Source organism: Excalfactoria chinensis, chromosome 12 (genome assembly GCF_039878825.1).
Source record: "Excalfactoria chinensis isolate bCotChi1 chromosome 12, bCotChi1.hap2, whole genome shotgun sequence".
Taxonomy (NCBI): Eukaryota; Metazoa; Chordata; class Aves; order Galliformes; family Phasianidae; genus Excalfactoria; species Excalfactoria chinensis.
The window spans coordinates 15,180,331-15,203,746 of NC_092836.1; the positions used below are offsets into that span (position 1 = coordinate 15,180,331).

The window sequence follows — 23,416 nt, forward strand, 5'->3', positions numbered from 1 at the left end:
GACAGTAAGCAGCAAGAGTAAAACTTTATCATTTTGTTTCAAACTATAAAATAATTTACATCACATATTTTACTTACTTTTGTCTTTTTTTTTTTTTGTTGGTTTTTTTTTGTTTTGAAACCACAAACATTCCAGCATCACACTGTAGGAATAAGAATAACAATAGAAAGCATAACCTTTTGCATAGTATTAAATGAACAGACAGAGTAAGTTCTTTATTTACAATTATTGTCTAGATAAAAAAATTCATAAAAACAGATGAATGAACATATATTAATAACCCCTAGTGGGATGGATTGCCAATGTACCACTGTATTGTTGTCCACAAATCTCATGCTGCTAAGTACAGTACGTCGAGAGCGAGCATTTATATATTGCAGGGAATTTAACAAACTGATCATTTTGGTTTTTGATCCATTGTTCCCATCACAGAGAGGTCAAGCAATAAAAGAAAGGAATTGTGATGCACGACTTGTAGTTGAAAGGTCATAGCTATTCTGCTTTAAAAAAAATCTATCATTTATCATATACATAAAGCACAGTCTCTGCTCACAAAAGCCCAAGTTATCTATGCATCTCAGTTTATATATGTTTTACTATATATACACAGAATGCAGTGTTCATTTTCTTAACAGTTTTCAAGTCTGCAAATGGTACCTTAGGGAGGGATATTCCTACAGGAACATTAAAAAAAAAAAAAAGAAATGAAACCAAGAAAAAATATGAAGTTTGAAAACCAAAAGGCAAACAGTCAGTGTTAAGATGCTGAAAACAAATTGTTCCAGTATTAATAACTTTTGTAGATGTTCAAGTCCAAAGCTAGAGGCTTCCCTGTAAATAGATAACACTTTTTTTTCTTCTTCTTCTTCTTCTGAATATGATATCCCAAATAGGCCATAGAAACCCAATACATGTTATACAAAGGTTAGTCACCGTATTTACAAAGCGAAGAACAATCCTGACTGAGTTTCAATCACTTTGTTGCTAGGAATTAGCTAAAATAATAATGCTTCCATGCTAGCTTTTTACTGCTAAGAAACGGGTAACACTATCTGCTGGAAACAGTTGTGTACACCTCCCACGACCTGTTCTGTTGTTGAATGAAACGTTTGGATCAGATAGCGAACTACGAATTTGAGCCAAAAACATTCAAGCTTCTACACAAGAGTCCGGAAGCTGGCAATTGAAGCTGATTTGAGCTTTACCTGGCTGAATAGTCTTGATGCACCCTGAAAACGTTTTAGTCAGTTCAGTCTGCAGTTTGGCCATGAGTCTAATCCTGTTTAGGAGAGTTCTGGCTTGGTTTAGTTCTTGTGACTGCAGAGATGCACCATGTTATTAGCCAACCTTAAGACAACCAGTAACGCCTTAACAAATCAATTTGTCAAGCTAGTTTGAGAGTGTTTTTCAACACATCTGGCATAATCAATGGTGTAATTCAAAATATCTTTTGCACTGTACAATCATGGAAAAGATTATATGCTGAAAAGTCTCCAAGCAAACTTTATATTAAATACAAAAATTATTTATGAAAAATCTGTGATCCACAAAGTGCTTAGCATTCAAGTGGTTGACATAGCAATTATATAAGCTCATAAATTTAAAGTTATTAGGGCTGTTACCATCTTGAAAAGCATTTTTTCACCTTCCTTACTGCAGGTTTTCAAAGTAGCTTTCTTTGTAGAAAGCTCAAGGTCAAACAATGTTCTGTGTTACAGTAGACTTTGTGACTACAGGAAGACAAGCTTGGTTAAAAAACGAAAAATCACACCAAGATATCGGACCTAATAGCGCAGAAATGATATTTTCCTTTGAGAGAAAATAAAACAACAAAGCAACAACCTACAGTGGTTTTCATCCAAAATGCCAACAGCCCGTACTTTGTAAGTAATAAGGAAATAAACGCCTATACTACTAACTGAAAAGGATTAACACAATATGTCACAATATTTAAACATTAGTTTGATCTCCATATAGACAAACCAAATATAACTTATTTTAAATCTGTTATTTATAAACTCAACTCAGTTTCACAGATTATCTGTCTAAAAATATGTTTTGGAAGCCATTGCCCTTTGCTTAAAGAATGAAAACAGCCTCCACTCTCAAATGTTGCACCAAAACAAATTCAAGCAGGTTATCAGAGGGGGGGGGAAAAAAAAGAGAGAACCTGATCATTCTGATTTTTATTTGAAACAAAGGAAGCCTGTTTTACCTCCCTGTATATAGGATCACAATGCTACATCCAATGTGTTATTATATTTTGGCTTCTTTCGTTATTTACTAGCGATATCTACAATATTTACCAAAAAGAAAAAAAAAAAAAAGCAACCCCAAAAAACAAAAAACAAACAAAAAAACCCCCAAAACAACAACAACAAAAACCAGGCAGAAATCAGAACGCAGTCGCAATAAAATATCCAGGGTGCGATATTACAGACGTTTTCAATGAGCTGAGCTGAGCCTTTTTTATACTACTTCGGCAGGAAGTGCTTTCTTAACCCTACAAATAGTTAAGGATATTATCTACAGGTTTGTAAACAAATTACATTCTTTTTTAGGACATAAATAAGTTAAAATAGTCAGAGCAATTTGAGCAGAAACAAGGCAACATGCCAACAAAGAAACTTTATATATATATAACTGTATATATATATATAGATATATACATATATATAATTAATTATGTATATACTTATATGTATATATCTCTATATATAGTCTCATAAATGTTTAAGTTCCTCTGTCCAACTGGTGCAAATCTACTGTGCAAGTTAAGCTTTGCAACTTCAAAAAAGTTCTTTAAATTAATCTATACAATTGAGTCCATGCCACACAAGCATTTCAAAAAACTCACAGACCAGTGAATTGGATAAATAGCCGCAGAAAGAAGTCCTCTGCAGTTCCTGCTTAAGGAGGAAAACATAAAGGTCAAAGTAAAAAATAAAAGAAAGGAAAAGAAAGAAAGAAGGGCCAGAAGTGTACAGTACATTCATGCAGGAGATTTTTTTTTGTTTTGTTTTCTGAAAGGGAACAGGAGGGGGGGGGTTGTAAATCAGCCATTCATTCTTTCCCCAAAACCATTGTGATTAACAATTCATTCACTTGTCTCAGAGTGAATAAGAGTTCAAACAGCTTTTCAGCCAGCAATGTTTTTTAATATATATATTTATAGATTTCGGTTGCTGTGGTTGTTTATTTTATTTTATTTTACTTTAATTTTTTTAATTTTTATTATTATTATTATTAATTTTTTTTTGCAGTGACCTTTTCAGCTAAAGTGATGTCTCCAGGCTATGTATTGGGCTTCCTGGACTAGAAGAGGTAGCTGATTTACTTGTGTCAGTTGTAAGATTTATTCCACTGTCGATAGCACTGTTGTTCTTGTTCAGCGAAGACGGTGGACTCGAGTTTTTCTTGAGAGCAGGGTCTTCTTCTAGGTCTGTGTCATCAATGAGTGGGATGTGGGGCTGGGAATCTTCTATCCTAAACTCAGGATGAGTCATAAAGTTGTGAATAGAGGTTCTAGATTCTGGTTTTTCTAAACCTTCATAGAGAGAGCTACGGAATGCCTTCACGACGCGGATCTAGGGGGAGAAAAGGAAAGAGGTGTCAGAGGTCACACCTTGAAGGGGCCAAAACGTGTTAGAGAATACTTTGTGAAAAATGTAGCATATGGTTAGGGCAGTGCAGGCAGCTGAAGTCCATAGTCTCTGGATGTTATATGCATAAACGAGTGGCTCAGTTATGTGCATTTTGAATATCTGTATCAACTGCAATATTAAAATCAAGTTTAAAGCCATCAAAGAACTGATGGGAAGTACAGGTTAAAGAAAGCGAACGTCCACTCGTGTGGTACATCCCTAGTAAAAGACAAGCCATGTTAATTGTAATGCAAATGTAAAACCATGCATGTTGATAGTTTTGCAGTGAGTAAGTAGGAAGGCTTTTTTATTTTAAAAAAGTCTCTTTCGTTTTGTTATAAAACATAACATATAACAAATCACACTTCACAAACAGAAAAGCACAGAACACAGACACAGTCGGATGGGTACGTATGAGACACACAGGAGCCAAGTGTAAAAATCATAAGTAATACCAATGTTTAAAAGCAAAATCTAAATGAATGCAGCCAAGAGCACAAAAAGCCAAGCAGACGAAATACTAAGCGTAATCATGCTACCACAGGGAAAAAAAAAAATCACAGTTACCACAGAGATAACTTGCACACAACAACTACACTTGGAAGCCTGGATAATGTGAACATTGTATTGTTGAACCAACTTTTTTTTTTCCTTCATGCATATGTGAGGTAAACACTCGAGTATAGACCCACTGTTCTAGCCATTTAACTTTTTAATATATAGAAAACAAAGTAATGTATTGACTGTTGGGTTGAATTGAATTACGTTGTTAAACAGCAAGCTCTTTCATTTTCTGTGTCTCAGTTGTAATACTCTTAGTAAAGTTAAAAGCTGAAAGTGACACAATTGATGCCATATATGCAGTCTTTAAACTAGGTCAGCAGACATATGCCAGGATAAATCTATTGTTGTTAACCACCTGACAATAAGAACATGGGTGAAAATAAACTACAAGGCTCAGCCCATTAGACTGTGAACAACGGTGCAAATTGCTTTCTCAGTAGGAAATGAAAGGAGCAGTGAGGAGCATGGCAGAGTGGGGACACTAGTGCTCTGTGGGTGGGCAGAGGGAGGGATGCAGTCCGTATCCCAGTGACCTACGGGTTCTGAAGAGACGTGAAGGGTTGTGCTATGTGTTACTACTGAAAAAACATAACTGCTTGGAAAGGAGGGGGGGAGGGGGGGCAGAGAGGAAAAAACAGAATGGCAAAAACGTGATCTGTTGGCAAATGTTTTATGACTAAATATGAGTTCTATCCTTCTACTTCCATGTAGTTCATGAGTGAATTTTTAGCATTTCTTAAGGGGAAAACCAAAACACAGGCAGAGGCAGAAAAGGTGCAAGCAGGCATTGTGAAAGCTTTTCCAAGCACATCTGAAATGGTTGGTGGTAGGTATGTGTGTCATTTTACATGTGAATATGCTGCACGTTCTTGGTTGGTTTAATATATTACTAATTTGTATAGCTTTGTTTTCCCCTTTAATTAGCAGACTGTTTTAATAGTTATGTGGGCTCATGCTGTTATAGCTGCAGGATCTAGTTGACCCTGTCATTGGAGCTGCCCAAGACATATAAGACACATAAGGAACTTTGTCCTTGTTTGTATTCTCTGAATTTGAATGTCCATCATCTTTCAAAAGTCTTAGGAGAAGTCATGCCACCTTCAAATACGTGGCCTTTGGTCAGTCCAAATAAATCCCCTTCTCTTTATAAATAACATTTGTATTAAATCGGGCACAATACAAAATGCAGGTTCATGTGACTGCTTATAAGAAAACTGGTGTGGTATAGAATAGCCTGTCCAGGTCTGGAATAATAGAAGATTTCAGAAGCCTGGCAGGAGAGAGACGAGGGGCAAAAGAACAAGGTTTGTGCACTGTCATGCAGTATATATAACATCTATTTGAGAGAGCACCTGGAATTATAAATCAGGTCTTTATGCAAGTTGAATCACTTTGAACTGTGCTCTGCTCTGTGATGGTTCTGTAGTAAACCAAGAGATTAATCTGCACTAGTAAATATATAAGATTTGGACTCTTATTTCTATGAGTTGACAATACTAATTCCCTCATTAGCTAGACCTTTCTATCTTCTGTTTGAAAGTGAAAAGTAGTTTGTCTAAACAATGAAAAAACAGTATGTCTGCCAAAGCAATCTTTGAGGCATTACCACATTGCCCTATTTGAAATCAGGGAATTGCTCTGTATCATGCCCAGTTTATAGCATGGGCTGATCCTGGGCTATCTTCTGCAAAGTTACCTACTATTTCTGCTCTCTGAATAAAAATAGCAATCATCTCATTCAGTTCCAGCTTTTCACCTTATCTGATTAAACTAACAAAATGCTTCATTCTCGTGAATATTGCCACATTTTATTGCATAGATTTAGGTTCTATTTGCCAGCTAGATTCTTTTAAATAAAAGTACATTATTTTTTCACTTAAAAAATACAAGCTTGGATTTTCATATTAAGCTTGTAGAGATTTTGTAGGATTCAATAAAAGTAAAGCTTTTCTTCAGGCCACACAAGCTGTATTGAAGCCTTTGCAGGCTGGCAAGTGGGGAATTTAGTTTCATACAGTGAGACTACAAGTTCTGCAGTAAGAAACAACCACTGAAGCCACTGGTAGTCTGCCACCTTGAATACAAAGTTGGCACTTTAATTTAAATACAGTAACAGCCCCCTATTTAAGCTAAGAACTGAAAAGATTCTGCTTACCCAGAGTTACATGGCCCTACAGCAACAAATTCTATTAATCCATGCTTTTAGGAAGTTCAGGGTTATTTGGAGGAATATCTAGTATTGAAATGTTTAGGGGCTCTATTGGAGCAAAGCCCACATAATGTGACTATTTTTTTTAAGATAAATTATAGCTGATGAACTTCAAAAAATGTTATGGTTGTACAGCATGTAAAAGCAGGGACATACCCATGATGGATAGAACTGAGAACATGTTTCTTATGAACTGTGTGAAGCTCATGTAAATGAGATTTCTTTATGATGCTGACAATGCCAAGGGAAGACAAACAGTGTGATACAGCTCCCTTTTCTCACAGTAATGGAGACAACAGAAAAAAATGAACTGCTTGTAAACAAAAGACTGTGGGAACAACAATTCAGGACATTTTTGACATGGCTCTAAGTTTCCACTTCTTTCTTCTCTGTAGCTGTAATAGAAAAAACTTGAGTTTCATCCCACCTTGACAGTCATATTTATTATACTGCATTAGGCAAGAAAAATAAAAGAAATAGAAATTTAGATACTACAGTTTTTTTTTCCCCATCAGAAGAAAAGATGAAGTTCAGAATCTCACTCTTAAATACAACAATATAGGCAAAATACACAAAGCCTCTTTATCATCTGCACATCTGTTATGGTTGGTAGCGTGTGGGCTTATACTCGAATGTTTACCTGGCTTTATATAAGCCAAGTATCTTGAGTTTGGTTCACATTCATTTCAGGCTCAAGGTTAAAGACTCACAACCTCTTTTTATTTCACTCTCTCCTGCTGAACCCTTTTGTCCAATGTTCTCTAGCCCTCTGGGAAAACAAACACATTTAATATTCAGACAGTAGAGAGTAGGGCACTGCAAAAGCAAATAAATTCTATACTGAAAGATCAGTAAGGTGATTAGTATAAAATTGTAAACAAGAGGTCAGTTTTGCAAAGAGATGCCAACTCTTACATGTAACTGATACTATTCTATATTGATACTATAATTATACTAATAAGAGAAAGCGTGGTCAAATACTTTGGGATATGTGGAGCTTGGGGATACAAGGCATATCTTCAGTATATCTGTTCTTGTTTATTTTTTAATCCTCTGAGTTTAAGGTATATTAAGTTAGAAAGGTATCACAGGATAAAATATTGTATGTATGGGAGTCACGTGGACATGTGACTAGGATGTTCTGGATATTCTATTTCTACATAAATCTGCCATAGTTTCAGTAAGCTCTGCTGAAAAGTCAAACCACACATAGCAAGGGCAGAATAGAATAACCACATCATCTGTGAAAACCTCCAGTCTGATCCTAATTTTACAACGTTTCACATCTGTTACTCCGCTGAATTTCAGAGCATGAGATTGGAAATATGGCTTCCACTTTCCTAGCATCTCTATTATAGGATTGTTCCAAATTTTTTGGAGCCTAACAGTTTTTATCAGATTTGCCAAAGCTTAAATATAGAATACAGCCCTTTTAAAGAAGAGATTTCTCTGTTATGACTCTAAATCTTCTTGGCACAGTGCATCTCCAGTTGAGGACTTGACGTAATATTTAGACTTAAAACATAATAATTTACCCTAAAGGAAGGGTACACATCAGTCAATTATGCTTTTGGACATCCTAGTAGACTGGGGTAATCCTTGTGATAACCATTGGAAACTTGTAAGTTTTACTCTGATATCTCTGCTTCTGTCAGACAATAGATTAATAATGTTTCTAAATGCCAAAACTTCTGTAGACATCATTTTAGCTGCAGGTTTCTCCTTACTCCATTTCCTCATGTGACCATGTTGCTATGGAAAGCATGCGGCAATTTCAGTAAGGCTGGTTTGCCCACTAACTTGACCATCTGTGTTCTGAATTTAGATCACTATTGGACAGTAATTTTGCTTTGCATTTATTAAATTATATGGGAAAAAAAAATGGCTCCCATTTTTCTTCATGAGACTACTGGATCCAAACAAAGAATCTCTTGAGTTTTAGTTATAAAGGCTGTCCAGCTCGATCATTACATTTATAGGAATCTCAGTATGTAAGAAATAATAGATGAGCAAAAGCTGCTGAGCAGTAATTTCTCAGTACAAAAGGATCTGATTTTCATGCACAACAGATCACAAAAAGCTAAGCCAAATTCCCCCTTTAAAAATCTTTATTAATAAAAGCATCATAGTAAGCACTAGAGTCAAGATGAAGCTTCTGGCATTTTTCAAAGACTTCAGAGGTCTGCATGATGGAAAAATACTGAGAGTATTTGTGATAATTTGGAAAAGATGTTAATTGCCTGCTAGGAACTCTTAAGTCATCACTGTGTTTGTGTATGTGTGTCATCTGTACAAGCAGCTTGTTTGATGCCACTGCTGCTAATGCTAATGTCACAAAAAGTCCGATTAGGTGAAATATCCACTCCTAAAAATCTCAGCCAAGTATGACAGCCCTCAGTGGAACAAATCCAAAGGAACCTAAAGACACAAAACCTGCAGCAGGCTTATGATGTGGGAAGCTGCTTGTTGCTGTAGTTTTTCTTCTGATTGTTTTTCCCCAAAGGTATCCTATACTTAATATTTCTGTTTTATAATCTTCAAGGAAAGATTTGTATGCTTTTTGTTAGTTTGTTGTAATAGATCTGGCAGCTTCTCCCACTTAGGAACATTATTAACTATATTGTCTATATGGGAATGGAGGGAAGGATGAAGAGCAGGTACAAAGGAATATTAAATCTGTTATCTTTCTTGGAAGATTTTAAACCATATTTTCTTGAAGGAATTACCTATTGAAAACACAAACAGCATCTGACAACTATTTAAAAACAGATAGAGAATAACCTGTTTACTTTGTGTACAGTTAGATCCTCTGCCTAATTAACCCATGAACTAGTAAAGGCTTTAAGCACATTCATGATTTCACGCATAGGCTAACCTTTGGTGTTGCAGATTTTGAGCTCCTAAAGTAAAAACATTCATTGCCCCACTCTGTCTGATCTTGCTTTCTCAAAATAAGAAATGGAATAGTTTGAATTTGCATAAATCTTTTACCGGAGTATATAAAACGCCAGATTTATTCTTGCAAAAGCTTTCCCTATGTTTAAAGCCCTAAAGTTCTTTCTCCAGAAGAGGTAGGACCTTCATAAGGTGGACGTCATTATAAAGTAACGCTGACATCCAGAAATACAGGTTTTGTTATCAGCAAAAATACTGAGATCTGAACAATATCAGCTTAACGAGGGAACTTTTAGTTCCATAGTAAGTATTTCTTTTAGGAAAAGTAAAGTTTCTCCTTTGATATTTAATTCCAACAAAGGTTCTAATTTATGTCTAAAATTTCTTAATTCTTGATGTTCAAATACTGAAGAGGCTGCACACATACTGAAAGGAAATGTCAAGCTTCCTTTTCTTCTCCTTGGACTCAGGAACATTACTGTCCTCTCGTCTCCCTTGTCTCTGTCTGCCTTCCCTCTGCCCAACTTCTCATCAAAACTTACATCAGGGTTATACTGTATCATTTTGTAAAGTATGGGACAAGTTGATAAAGTGAGTTCTATACATTTAGATACTTATTTAAAGCTAAACAAAGTTAGATGTCTAAGAGTCTTCCAAGGCAAATGAAGATGTTTTACTGTTGGTGAAGTAGACCATTCAGCATTTTTATTCTGTCCACTATCTCTTCACTAAATGCCTCGCTTCCATCTAGAGGAAAGCTGTTTCAAGATTTCAGCACTTAAAAACACACCTCTAGCAAATTAGTTTCTTTTGTTGCATTGATGCTGTTCTTTAACTTGCTTGTCTACCTCCTTCTTTAATGTCCATCTCCCATCAAACTTAGAGGTGATTTTCTTTCATCACTCATGTAAGTCATAATCCTTCAGCCTTGCACCATAAGCCAGATTCTCTGTTTCTTCATTTGTTCCTGTACCTGTGCCAAGTAGAGTACATACTCACTGGACATGAGTGACCTACATTATACACAAGCCTTCCAAATGGAGTAATTGTTTACCTGATAAGCTGGAGCTGTTTTCTTTGTTTGTTTTTTATCTAATGTAAGATTTTCATACTACTATGTAGAGTATATATTTTGTAAGCAGTAGAAAAACATATAGAATGGCCTTAGGAAAATATAACACAGAAACCTTGAACAGAGTCTCCACACATTAGATAAAAGTTGACTAGAAATTACTGCTCTAACAGTAATTTAACATTAACTTGCAGTGAATGATGAAGAGCATCTACTGTACACAAAGTAATCCAGTTACGTGTGTCTGGGTACGTGTAAACTAATATAACATGACAAAATGGGAGAGTGCAAGGTAGCTCAGTCTCAAATGACTGCTACATAAGTTGGCATCTCTGTAGATCTGATGCATTAAGAATACACACTCACGCCCAGCCGCAGCAGCAGATGTGCTGGTAGGAGAGGAAAGAGCATTGGATAACGATACGTGACTAGGGCTAGAAATATTGGTTACATCCTGGGTCTGGCTTGTGACGGAGGACTGTCTCCTTAGAGCCCCCTGAAAGGAAGTGCCACTCTTGAAAGTATTGACTACTTCGATCTGTAATGGAGGAAAGAATGAGACAAGTTGCTTAAAGTATGGATACAGTTGCAAAACTAACAGGAATAATAATGAAAAACAACAAATCAACCGTGCACGCAGTTTAATTTCTATGGAAATAAATACTTCTTTAGTGTCCTTCTTAATGTTTTAGATATGAAATGGTCCAGTTTTTCTGCCTGAATGAAATGAAGCAGCTCGATAGGAGGCAATGAAGCTGCATGAGTTTAAACAATTAGAATATTTGAAATAAAAATAGTGAAAAATTAAACCGTTTAATTTATATGTAAATAAAGTGAATACAACTGGAATACTCGAATTGGCTAACATCTGCTTTTTCCTACTGAGAATAAAATTGCTTTGCTATTGCTTTTTAGGCATTCTTCCAGAGGGAGGAAAGTTCAGTTACTTAACTTGGGAGGGGGAGAGGGGAAGCCTATAGAAATATAACAAATAAGACTCAATTTTGTCTACAGAAAACAAAATTGTCAGCATACTAGCTTGATAAAAAGGAAAGTATTCTGATATTTTCCATTCTTCTATAATGAAAGTTTGTGTAAATTAATCAGTGATAATGAATGATGGCCTGTTCTAATCACAGAATAAAATATTCATATTTTATGTAGTACTTAAAATTAAGACACAAAATTATGTTGAACTGGACCGAATATTTCGGTAAACAAAGCAACCATTTCCTACTTGTTATTTCCATATTGTAACCAACTGTTAGATGTGTCTTTGCTGAATATCTTCCTTTAATACTTCAAATCATGAACTCAGAATATGAGTTAAAAAGGAGGTATTTCAAGATCATCTCTGTCACCAGCATTACACAATATAAAGCAGGCTTTATATATCCATTGTGTTTAAAGCTAGGGATTGGCAGTAGGTAGCAGCTACAAATCCCTAAACAGCAGAATGTCCTCTTTGTTCCAATCGTACAACCACAACACAACAAAACAGTAACAGAATCCATTAGAAGAATTCACCCATCTAGCTGTACAAAGAAGCCCAATATTTCCAGATTTTATCTTGCAACACAGATTTTTTTAAGAGTTACAGCCTAGAATGTAGTTGGGAAAATGTAAAGTGGTATATTTATCAATTAAACAGCACAAACCTTGGTATAAGCCCTCCTAAATTTTCTAAGTCGAAAGCATGATAATAAATTTGCTAACATTTTCTAGTGCAGCAAGTCTTATTAATAAATAAATTCATATGGCTTCATCTCTAATGGTATGGATGCATCCCCCTCCCATTATCATAGTCTTTGGAGATCGCTATTTTCCTTTATGATTTCACAGAAATAACCAGCTGTAAAATGAATCAAAGGTTACTGCTGCACAGTCACTGTGCTGTACTTCTGCTAGACAAACATGAAGCAGCCTTGTTCACTGACTCCTTGTTTTCCAGCGAGACACCTCAATACAACGTGCTCTAAATGTGCACACTGATAGATGGATGTACGGTATTAAGCAGTCATGACAACATTCTGAAGCTTTGCTCTCCATGTTTTCTGCAGCAGACTTATTTTGAGCTATATGTCCAGTAAAAAAAATACAGTATGTGATGCATTGCCATGTGGAATAAGGATACAGGTGAATCGATGGCATTTTGAAAACGGCATATGGTTCAAACCACTGGTTGTATATGAAGGCATGTTGAATACTTACCTGATATGTTTACTGTACAAAAGTAGAATTACATAAAGATCCTGGGTTTTCATTATCTGATATATGAAACAGAGCACTCTTTGAAAGAGAAAATTCAAGAAAGATTTTATAGACACTGACTGTGAGCATGAACTGCACTGAGGAAGATTAAAGTGGTAGATCTTAAGCCAGAGGAAGTTTTGAGATGTATAAGTGCCTTTCCAATTAACTGAAAAACTCTACCATAAGTAAGAATGAAAAGATAAGGGAAGATCCATATCGTCTTCTGCAGAGAACAAGGATTACAGGTGTGTAATCTACTTTTTCTCCTGAAAAAAAGGAACTGCAGATCTTCATGGACTGAATCCAGAGGGAAAAGATGACAACCATTTCAGAATCTTAAAGGTTGAACATACTGGGATGCATTCTGTCTGAAGCCTATGAAGAAGAAGAAAAGATCCTGGCCTCCTAAGAAGTTTATCTTCCAAAATCAGAACACAGCATAGAAAGTGTTCACCCAAATAAATAGATAAGTAAACGATGCATTTTAAAATGAGATGCTTTTGTAATGATGGAAGACTGAATCTATTTAGAACAATTCATATTGCTAACAATGAGAAAGCAAAGGCTAAGTCCTGCATCACAAAATGTCTGAAAAACTTCTAACAGAACAAAGAATGTCATCAGGTTTTGATTACAGGCCTTCAGGCAGAGAGAAAAACAACTGTGCACTGTATTTCTTGCCTCTCTCATCTTTCTTTAAATTCTATGCTATTTTTGACATACAAACAGTTAATAAAAACATCAGTGATTAGCAGTTTAAAAAGGAATAAAAATGGATCTTAGCACAGCAGAGCGTTCCTGGCAGGGTAGGTGTGCCAGAATGTTTTTCTGATCCTTAACATGGAACAGAGTTTCAGCAGCCTGTTCTGTTGTTATTAATGTTCTCAGGACATCAGTAACTTCATCCAAAATGTGTTTTATTTGTTTAAGAATGAGAAGAAATTGGCTTTGCTCAATCTCTGATAAACAACTTGCTTTAGTATTAGTAAAGCAAACTAAACTTCAATCTGTATGAAGTAAAACAGTTTCCATTCTAATTACTGTGGTCTCAAGCAGTCTTTTTGTATTAAATGCTACATGAAATGAAAAAAATAGAGAGGTACTGGCTTTTTATTTAACTTTCAAAGCATTTGCTAGAAGTGACTGTCACTGCTGTGGTGTTTGCATTTGTTCAGGAAGGTTTTAGTGCAAGTTGTGAAACTTCAGAATGAAGAATTCTTGAGTACTGCAACAAAGAACTGGTAAGCAGTGCTGAAAACTAGCAGAGGAAAGTCCTGTCTTCCATCAAATTTGAAACTATTTTTATATCTTCTTGAAGCTTGCATAACTAGAATGAGTCACGTGTGAAACTTCACATATTACCAGTCTTCTCAGAGTGCTGTCCAGTAATGAAACACTTCCATTCAGAAGACAGGATGTGTTCACCCGGAGAAGACATAAATTACAAGACAATAAAGTATGCAAAGAACAGAAGTAGACAAAAAGACAATCAGAAATATATGGTCAGTCTCTATGATTTCAGTATGTGCATTTTTCATGCACTTTTCTTTAACATAAATGCATGCATGTGCAGCATGAAATAAGAGATACATCTGGCCTCTCAGTATGAAGAATCAACAATGGAAATTCTTTCTCTAGTGCCCAGAGAAACCTGTGCTGCAAGAGTGCAATAAAAACAAACAAACAAACAAACAAAAAACCCCAAGTCTTTACTATTGCAAAGTTTTTGTCAGTTTGGATGAGGTTTTATTGAAGACCTGTCAGTTATCTGGAGGAAAATCAAACCAAAAAAAAGTTCATAGATTCTCTGCAACTTTCTTAGGAGTGAAGGCTCTTGAATGCTGGAGCTGTATGGCCACAATGGTCTGAATAGAAAATAATCAAAAATAAACATCACCCATTAAACACTACAAGTGTGCGACGGTTGAAAATGGATTTGTTGAGATCTGAGTCCATAGCTTATTCCTAATCTTAACTGTCATCCTCTTATATGTATAAAGTGAGGGGATGCTCTACCTTCTTCTTTTGCATCTCCAGAAGTGCATTAGACATCAGAGGATTCTTGCAAATCCTCCAGCTCCCCAAGGATGCTACAGACATCCTCATCTTCTTCCATCAGCTCTTCTTTAGATGGCTTCCTGGGTAACGTAGTACAAGTGTATGAATTCATTTGGATGGGCCGCAACACACAGCACATCAAAATGCGCTCGAGGTCCATCCAACAAGGTATCTAACTTGACCTGTACACAGGTTCATCACTCTCCAGCGGACATCTGGAAACTGCAATTGGAACTCTTTTTGAGACTGTTGGCCCATTTCCTTTTTCCATTATCATTTCACAGACGTGAAATAGATGTAAAAATCAAAGTCACTGAATAAACAAAATGAGAAAAGAAAAAATCACAGAGCCTTTTGGTAGGAGAGGAAGTGATACATCCTACCAAAGATACATCTACAACTAAGAGCACAACAGAAACTAAGATGGATGTTAGCAAAGAAACGTAATTAATTTCATTTTGTTTTAAATAGTATAGAAGAAGAGTAATTTTTCTGTGAATTAAGTGGACAAAGATATGCAGAAGAACTAAAAGCTACCTCTCAGATGAGAAAAAGAGCTGAAAGGACGTAATTTTCTTTTTTGTGTTTGTAGTTGTTTACACTCACCACAACCAGAAAGACATCCTGACAGAAATGCCAACAGGCAACACTCCTCCTACAGCCATCAGGAAGAAAAGAATGCACATTTAGAGGTCACTTTGCCAAAATGATCTCCACAACCTGGGCACTTGTTTGTACCTTTTAGAATAAGAGGAACTATGACAATTGGAATTTTCTCTGCTGATGAATGCTCCCGACTCAAACCAGGAGTCAAGACACATACCCCTAAAGCTGGAGATCCATACTTAATTACATAATTGGAAGCTCAAAATCCTTAAACTCTTCTCTAACAGAAGTTTCTACCTTCCTTCCTTTTTCATTTTGCTGTGATGCACTGAATAGACCTAAACATCCGAGCTTCACTTAGCTGCTTTCCCAGTTTTCTAAAAGACATGGCTGCATCTTTTCTCCGGGGGAAAAAAAAAGTATCCATTTGTATATAGAAAAAGGGAGAAAGTACCATCCATCTCAAATTAAGACCAAAATGTCAAACTCAAAATCTTCTTTGATATAAATGTTCTTTAAAAGATTCTGTAAATAAAAACAAGAAGTATTTTCTTAACTATTCACCTCCTCCTTTTGTGCTATGCAAAGTATTATGCAAAACATTTACAGAACCATCTGATATCCGGTATCTTTAAAAGTTGCTCTCTTCTGCAAGCTGGCACAGGTGTTAGAAAGACTAAAGTGCTTTAAAACATGCTACATCACTGCAAGGAAAAAGGCAAAATAGCTCAAATACTTTTCTAGCATTTTTACTTAGTAGCCTAAACTGCACTAAATGTAGTAGTGCAGCTCAGTACAAGTTTTTAGTATAACGTTCATCTGAACCCTTTAATTTTTCCTTTAAAAAGGAAAAGTTGGAAAAAAATATTGTTCTAAAATAACATCCAAAGTAGCCAATGCATACATTTCAGTACTCAGTGGATGCTTAAGCCCTCACTATTTTAAATCCAGAAACAGATTTTTCGAAACCTTACAGGAAAGACAAATCAATTCCTGTTACATACGCATGCACATATATACATATATACCTGTATGTACATGATAGTAAGATATTTTGTCTTTTTAAAAATCAAGTGATGCTTTACAATATTTTTCCCTTATTGCATGAGTGGGAACAACAATACATTTCAGATGAAAGAAAATGGCATGTTTTAGAAAGCCTTTATAGCATTTTGCTAGCCATAGCGTAAGCTAGCATTTCCCAAACAGCACTGTTTCTTCAGCTGTCATCACTGAAGAAGAAAAACAAGTGTCCACAGTAGAGTCAAAAAAGGTATTCCTATTTTTGAATTGTTTTACAATATTTACAGTTCCGCTATACACATACTTTGAAAAGTTCACCTCTTTTACTATTTCACATGATTCTCCTTTGAAAACAGTAAGGCCATTTCCAAGTACCATCGTTCCAATACAAAAGTGTTCTCTGTGGATTTCTGTAACATTATCTTGCCTTGACCACAGATTACTTCTAGAGCATGGGGGCATTTACTTTTTTGCATACCTGGGTTTGGATTCTGTTAAGCCCTCTGAACCAGAGAATTTGTCCACGTCGAAGTTCTCTCTCTGCATGATCAATTTCTTCAACATCTTCATTGAGTTCTTCTTCAGGAACCTCTTCCTTCTCAGTGAGCCGCCCTGCCTCCTTTAAAAACTTTAGCCTACTTGTTGGGATGGTTGCAATGACCTAAAATTACAAAGAGCTGCTGAAAACATCAACATAATTCAATAACAATACGCTGCTAATTATACAAGAATTCTGATATTTTAATGAGATTTCTAATCTTCCAGAAAAGCTTCAGATTTGCATATTCATTATAGTACTTTACATTTGTACAACTCCATTTTGTAATCAATCAGCATTAGCAATGGCTAAACCACATCAGAAATACATGGCTGTGGAGCAAGAGGAAGGATGGAAAGAAGTGATGTCCTTCCCCAAAAAAACTAAAGGGGGGATGAAGGTATTTGAATGTATTTAGAGGAAACTTCACAAGACTGATACTTTTGCAATTAGTGTTCAGTTGAAAACAGACTAATGGCTGTTAAAGTAAGCTGCAAATTAGTTGCATCTCATGCATATAAGTCTCTTCACACTAGAATTGGTTCAGGTATTTCCTATTTCCCTTTGATTTGGAAAATTGAAATAGTTTTCTCAGCATGTATCAGAAACAAGGTTTCTAACAGTGCACTATAGAGGAAAATGGATGTAGAGGCACCTTATGGCTGTGCAAAGACACATGAAAATGTGGATGAAAACATACTTGTGATTTTGCTGAGGGTCTCCCTGAACTTTGTATACCACAACTGTATTTTTATTACATCGCTGTTAAAAACAGATAAAGAAATGTCCAAAACTATGAAACCTTTTAAAATGTACTTTGGGCTGGAAAACCTGAAGAGCTTGAAAAAGGAATGAATTGGCATGACACAAGGAGTGAAAAACTAAAAGGTAAGTGCCAGTCACTGCAGTACTTACTGAAACTGCTTCAGCTTCCCAGCTTTCATTAAAATTGATGCCAGTGCTCTATAGAAAGAAGCTACTTGATATCTGATGAAACTGATGTGGATGAAGGGCTTGCAAGACAGCATTTATATAAACAACTATATTTGGTAGTGATTCTGTGTGATAGAACATAGCTCTCCTTTAGCTAGGCTGAATCTGCTGTAATTCTTCTCTTACAGTGTTCTTGTATTTTTTTGTTGCTTTTTTTCCCCTTATCTGCAGACACCAGCCTTGTTCAGTTAATGGCAGATGCATCAGTCTCAATGTAGATTAAGAAACCAATTATTATTCTCAAGAAAAGTACCATTTTGAAAAGTAATTACAGTTTTCAGAATATAACCTGAAATGTTCTAGAAAGACCTTGTTTTCAGAAATCCTGAGGGCCACTTTCAGAAACCACTGTCACTCAAAGCAATGCAGATGTGCTTTCCAGAAATTCCTTAAACCCTTGAACACCATTTGGAGTCTCAAATTTTGCATGTAAAATTTGAAGTCTTCATTGGCTACAGTGGGTTACAAGAACAGCAGGGTGAGGAGAAAGTGTTAAAGCAGAGGGCTAACAAGTTTGTTATGCTCCACAGTAGAATTAATCAGAAGAGAAAAGGCTGGGGAGGAATCAAAGCACCTCTTCTGAAGGTGTCTCCTACCATACTGTGCCATAAGGAAAGGACTTTCCACAGACTTATCTATCATGAAAAGCATTTTATTTGCTTTTTCTTTTCTGGTCTCAAAATACCACAAGAGAAAGTCTTTATTCTGTTTCCTCCACGTAAAACTGTAGCCTTTTCAGTGATTAAATTGTTGTGGTATTCCCATGCCAGTTTTAATTAAATGGCCAGGCATTCAAAATAGGTAGGAGACTATGACTGCCTTTGAATTGAAAACATGCTGATAACAATTCTTAGTTTTCAGTTGCAATGTAACAACTACATACACCAAAAATTCAGTCATACACTCATCAAAGGTTGTGGAGAGTTCTTCACAGCTGAATGACCTCATATAACTCACATGCTTTATCTCCCTTAACATGCTTTTCTTTTCCTCCCCCAGAGTTAGTACTTTCCATCAGTGCAAACAGAACTTTACATCCCAAGTTTAATCAAACTGATTTTAAGTTTTCCCTGTGTAACTTAATAACTTGAATTCCACCTTCAGATAAAAACTACTACGTTTCTGTCATCCCCTCCTCTATCCTTTGCACACACAAGTAGGATTGCTGCAGGCGTATATTAAATGCACTGCTCTTGGGCTTATGCAAGTTACCAAGGAGTGGTTTGACACAGCACTGGAATCTCTTTTCACTTTCATAAATATGTTGTGGCCAAACAGACATTGCTTTGGGGACTCTTTGAGTTGGGAAGCTTATAATGCATTTGCTGTATGGTTTTACATTTATAGGTTGTGAATTAAATGAAACAAAACACTGACAATGATTGCGATAGCATACCCAGCTTAGGGAAAGATATAAAAACTAACAGAAATGAAAACTGGGATAAAATGACTGAAGTAATTAGAGAGCTATTTGTATTTCAGAGCGTGGCAAATATGATGTTCTGAGAAGGAAACAAGATAGTAGGATTATGAATTGTGGTTTTTTTTTGTGTGTGTGACTTGTGACAAAAATTGGTCTTCAAATGGTTTATAGAAACAAAAGATATTTTGCATATTCCTGGATGCTTACCTGACCCCATACAAGTTCTCCTAATCCAATAAATACACACCACATCCACTGGTCAAGCTGCAGGGGAGAACAGCTAAATGGTTTTCCTCCAAACTGGACAATTACTATCTACAAAGAAAAGCAGAGAAGAGATGGGGTAAATACTTTGCAGCAATGGGGGAAGCAGCCTGAATAGTCTTAAACCACTATTTCCTTTTTGATTCACTGTCAGAGTGCAAAACTATTGTTATGAACTGTGCTCTGAAATACTTCTGCTATGAGAAAATCAGGGAGGGAAGAGTAAAATTAGGAACTGATTCTGAAATGGGGCTAGTAGCTCAATAACACTTTTTCTTCAGCCAGATGAAACTCAGGACAGTAATGACTAGAAGTGGGAAAAAGTTCCATTTCCCATGACAAATAAAGATGCCTGTATCTGAGCTAGCTGTTGAAGACCGTCAATATCAAGTTCTACCTCTGCAAAATGATGCCTTATTAATTTTTGACCAAATCATTACCTGAATAGCAAATGTACCCAGTACAATAGTGCAAAAAATAGGATTTCTGAAGATGCCATCAAAGACATTTCTCTCTCCGTGGATTTTGCGTGCGTTGATTTCATTGAAAAGCTGCATCATGACAAACGTGTTAAAGATAATGGTGTAGTGCTCTGAAGGAGGAGAGTGGAGCGGTGCATTCCTCCCACTGTCAATTTTAAACATTTTCTCACCTAGGCATAAGACAAAAGTAAAGGTTTCCACAAGAATACATTAAATTGGGGCTTTTTCTTAATTTTCTTTGTTTGCTTTAGTCAGTTGCCTGCTTTACTCTTACTTTTTTCTGACCTTACTATCTATAGGCAAAATTCTGCACACCAAAAAGCAAAAGACATCTAAAGTTCCTGAGGAGAAAGCTTCCCCAACGATAACTTTTCTCTAATAACTGAATATATCTGCTCACAGTTTTCAGTAGTATTTTTCCTCTAACCAAGTTGTACATGTTCTAAGTGAATTCTTTATGATGTAATGAGCACTTAAGGCTCACTGTCAGTATGGTTCCATTTTTCTATCAGAATTAGAAACAACCACTCTTCAATAGTTTTTAACCTATTTTCTAGTACATTTGCCATGGCAAGTGTTCATGGATATTAAAGATAACAACACAGACATTCTTGATTTTAGATAGATTTGATCATGATCATTCAGCTAAATCTGCTCTGAAGCACAACATCAGGCATTGCTTTTTATTTTGATAATGTGATTTTCTCTTCTTGATTTGACCAATGAAGAGGCAGGATACAATCCATTATGAATAATAGTAAAACTGATATAAGATTTGAAAAAATACCTGATGGACCTCATCTTATATTGACAAAAGTCTATAGATAACACACAGTTATTGAACAAGTTATTCATTTAAAGTAAGAATGAGATGTTCATATGAAAGAGTAAATAATGAAATAAAGAGTAAAGGTTATCACACTACAACCTACTTTCATAATAAGCGTTGTATTAATAAAAGCAAACAAATCTTTAACGTTTTCTGCTATCCCACTAGCACTATACTCTGAATTTCTGAAGTAAGAAGGAAAGGTTTCCTGAGGTTTCCCCTTGACGTCATAATTCTATCAGCTAAGTTGACAGTGAGTTTTTTTTGCCTTGGGATATTTGAGCAGTTCATGTTCAGGTCACTGGGAATAATAAGCATGGTTCCAAAGCAAGAATTTGGCTTATAACCTTTCAACAGAAAGTAGATTATTATATCAAAAATATATTAGTAACCCAATATGAGACCACAAAAGTTGGACTCTGAGAGAACAGAGATCTTTAAGCAGATAATACATTTCCAAGGAGATTACTAAGTATTGGCAAACAGTCTCCTTAACACATATAAAGGAAAAAAATAGTGGCAGAAAAACTTCAGTATTTTATCTTATACACACACGCACAAAGTCATTAAACCTATTTGCTTTCATTCAATACACACACAAACATACGAGCACTTTCTTAAGAGAGAGTACCTATCCTTACGTCACTTATTGCACTGCGTCACTTAAATGGCACAGCAGAGGATGCTGCTGCTGCAGCAAAAAATGTAGTTGATCAAAATATGAATCTGAAATCAAACTAGAATCTGTATTTAGAACATCTCACTATAAAAGTGACCCTTCTCAGAGAACAGAAAGGAAAAGGCTGTACTTCCTAGGCTACTGGGTTTACCAGAGACACAAAATAGTTCGGATAGGGTGAGAAAAGCCTGGTTTTCTTTTCATCAAGGTTCAGTGGAAAGAATTTTAAGTAATAATACTCCTCAAAAAGACATTAAAATTCCCATTAAGTTAACAGATTTTTTTGTAGTTCCAGGATTGGAACCAAATGACTTACCAAGAGTGTAATGAATGTATGCCCATTTCAGAGATCTGTAAGTTACAATCTCCTCAGGCTCACTAGATGTCCTCAAACTCTGCTGTAAGCCTATCATTATGTCAGGAAGCATCTTGCCCCGAAACCTGGCAATTATTTTGATTCAAATAGCTCTATTGTAAACAGGCCACCACCATCACCTTGATTGAGGTGACATCAACTGCCAGTTTGGGCTAAGATGAAGCAAGGCTTTCAAAACAAAGTTCAGAAAACTCCTAACATTTTCAGAACCATATATTTAAATTTACAGCTTTTATGGAAGTCTGTGTATAATAATAAAACATCTGAAAAACAACACTTGCAATTTAACCGCAGTGACATACTGTCAAGAACAAAATAACCATTGATAAAATGATCAGCCCTTTGGGCGAGTTCACTCCTTGTCGTGGAGCAATAGCAATCTCTTAGCACCTGCACTTCTCTGCAGCAAGAAACACTCCTCCTCCTTCCTCTCTCAGTTGCAAATACAAAGCATAAGAAAAACATCCATTTCTAGCAATGCCTGAAAAAGAGTTCAGGATGGAAATAAGAAAACAGATCATTTCTTCCCCCTCTAATATCCATTTTCTAATTCAATGCATAACAGATTATTATTTTTATCACCTAATACTGATTACGTGTTTATCTATAATACTACCTTACCTAAGTATTTAAGATCAATATTAATTCTTGACTTAGACTTTGTTCTCTGGCTACAGCCTCTGGTACTGGTAAAATGAGTCTTGATTTCTGTTGCCTTTGTTTTTGTTCTACTTGTTTTTGTATGTGCCCACTGACGATAACAAGTTTCAAAATGAAATCCCAAGGTAACCTTCCACGCTACATTTTACAATTAAAATTCTCTCAAATTTAAGTTTCATTGGTAGGCAAAACAGCCTCAAGGTGAAGTGACTAAATTCCTCTATTTGGTCTCCTGTTTCTCCCTATGTTCCTAATCCCTTTATATGGTCCAGCCCTGTTAGCCGCCAAACTGTGTATGTGTATCACATGGTTACATTTAAAGCCTTCTGACACCTGACTCTGGGTGATCTAGGTGCTTCTAAACCATGCAACAAGCCTGACTTTCTTACCAACAAAAAGAAGTGTAAATATTAGAGTAAGCTGGTAGACAGCGTGGCCCAGAATGTTCTTCATCATAGTACGGGATATAAGAGGTTTGTTCCTGCCATATGGCTTTCTTAGCAATAGAGCTTCTGTTGGAGGTTCAGTGGCCAGAGCAAGTGAGGCAAAAGTGTCCATAATTAGATTGACCCACAGCATCTGTACAGCTTTTAGAGGAGAGTCCTGTGGAGACAAATTATAAAGTTACTTATTTCCTTGAAAAATAATTGTTGTCAGGTCATTTACCGTGATTTCATTTCCTCCTGTGGAACTGCACCTGCAAGAATTGTTGAAGACAAGATACTGAAATATGCGGACCTTTGGTTTACCTTCATGTGACTGTTCTTTCATTGCCCGGCCAAGATCAGAATCATAGGAAACAGCAATCAGAGCAAAAAGAAACCATTTCTCTCCAGTTATTTCAATTG

The 23,416-nt window shown here is 36.0% G+C and overlaps 1 protein-coding gene across 47 annotated transcripts in view; it reads right to left on the reverse strand.

Moving 5' to 3' along the window:
- Nucleotides 1-3,052: 3,052 nt before the first annotated feature.
- Nucleotides 3,053-23,416, reverse strand: part of ATP2B2 (ATPase plasma membrane Ca2+ transporting 2) — a 303,612-nt gene continuing 283,248 nt past the window's right edge. For 34 of the 47 annotated variants that reach the window (XM_072347778.1, XM_072347775.1, XM_072347790.1 and 31 more), the window contains 5 exons: nt 22,958-23,171; nt 19,983-20,194; nt 19,486-19,593; nt 16,803-16,985; nt 3,053-3,587 (listed from right to left, as the gene is read on the reverse strand). In XM_072347778.1, coding sequence (XP_072203879.1) covers nt 3,276-3,587; nt 16,803-16,985; nt 19,486-19,593; nt 19,983-20,194; nt 22,958-23,171 — 1,029 coding nt within the window. In that variant the 3' untranslated portion in view covers nt 3,053-3,275. Of the gene's footprint in view, nt 3,588-7,130; nt 7,187-10,750; nt 10,923-16,802; nt 16,986-19,485; nt 19,594-19,982; nt 20,195-22,957; nt 23,172-23,416 lie in introns of all 47 variants that reach the window. The other 13 variants (XM_072347814.1, XM_072347821.1, XM_072347817.1 and 10 more) reach the window with 2 other exon arrangements.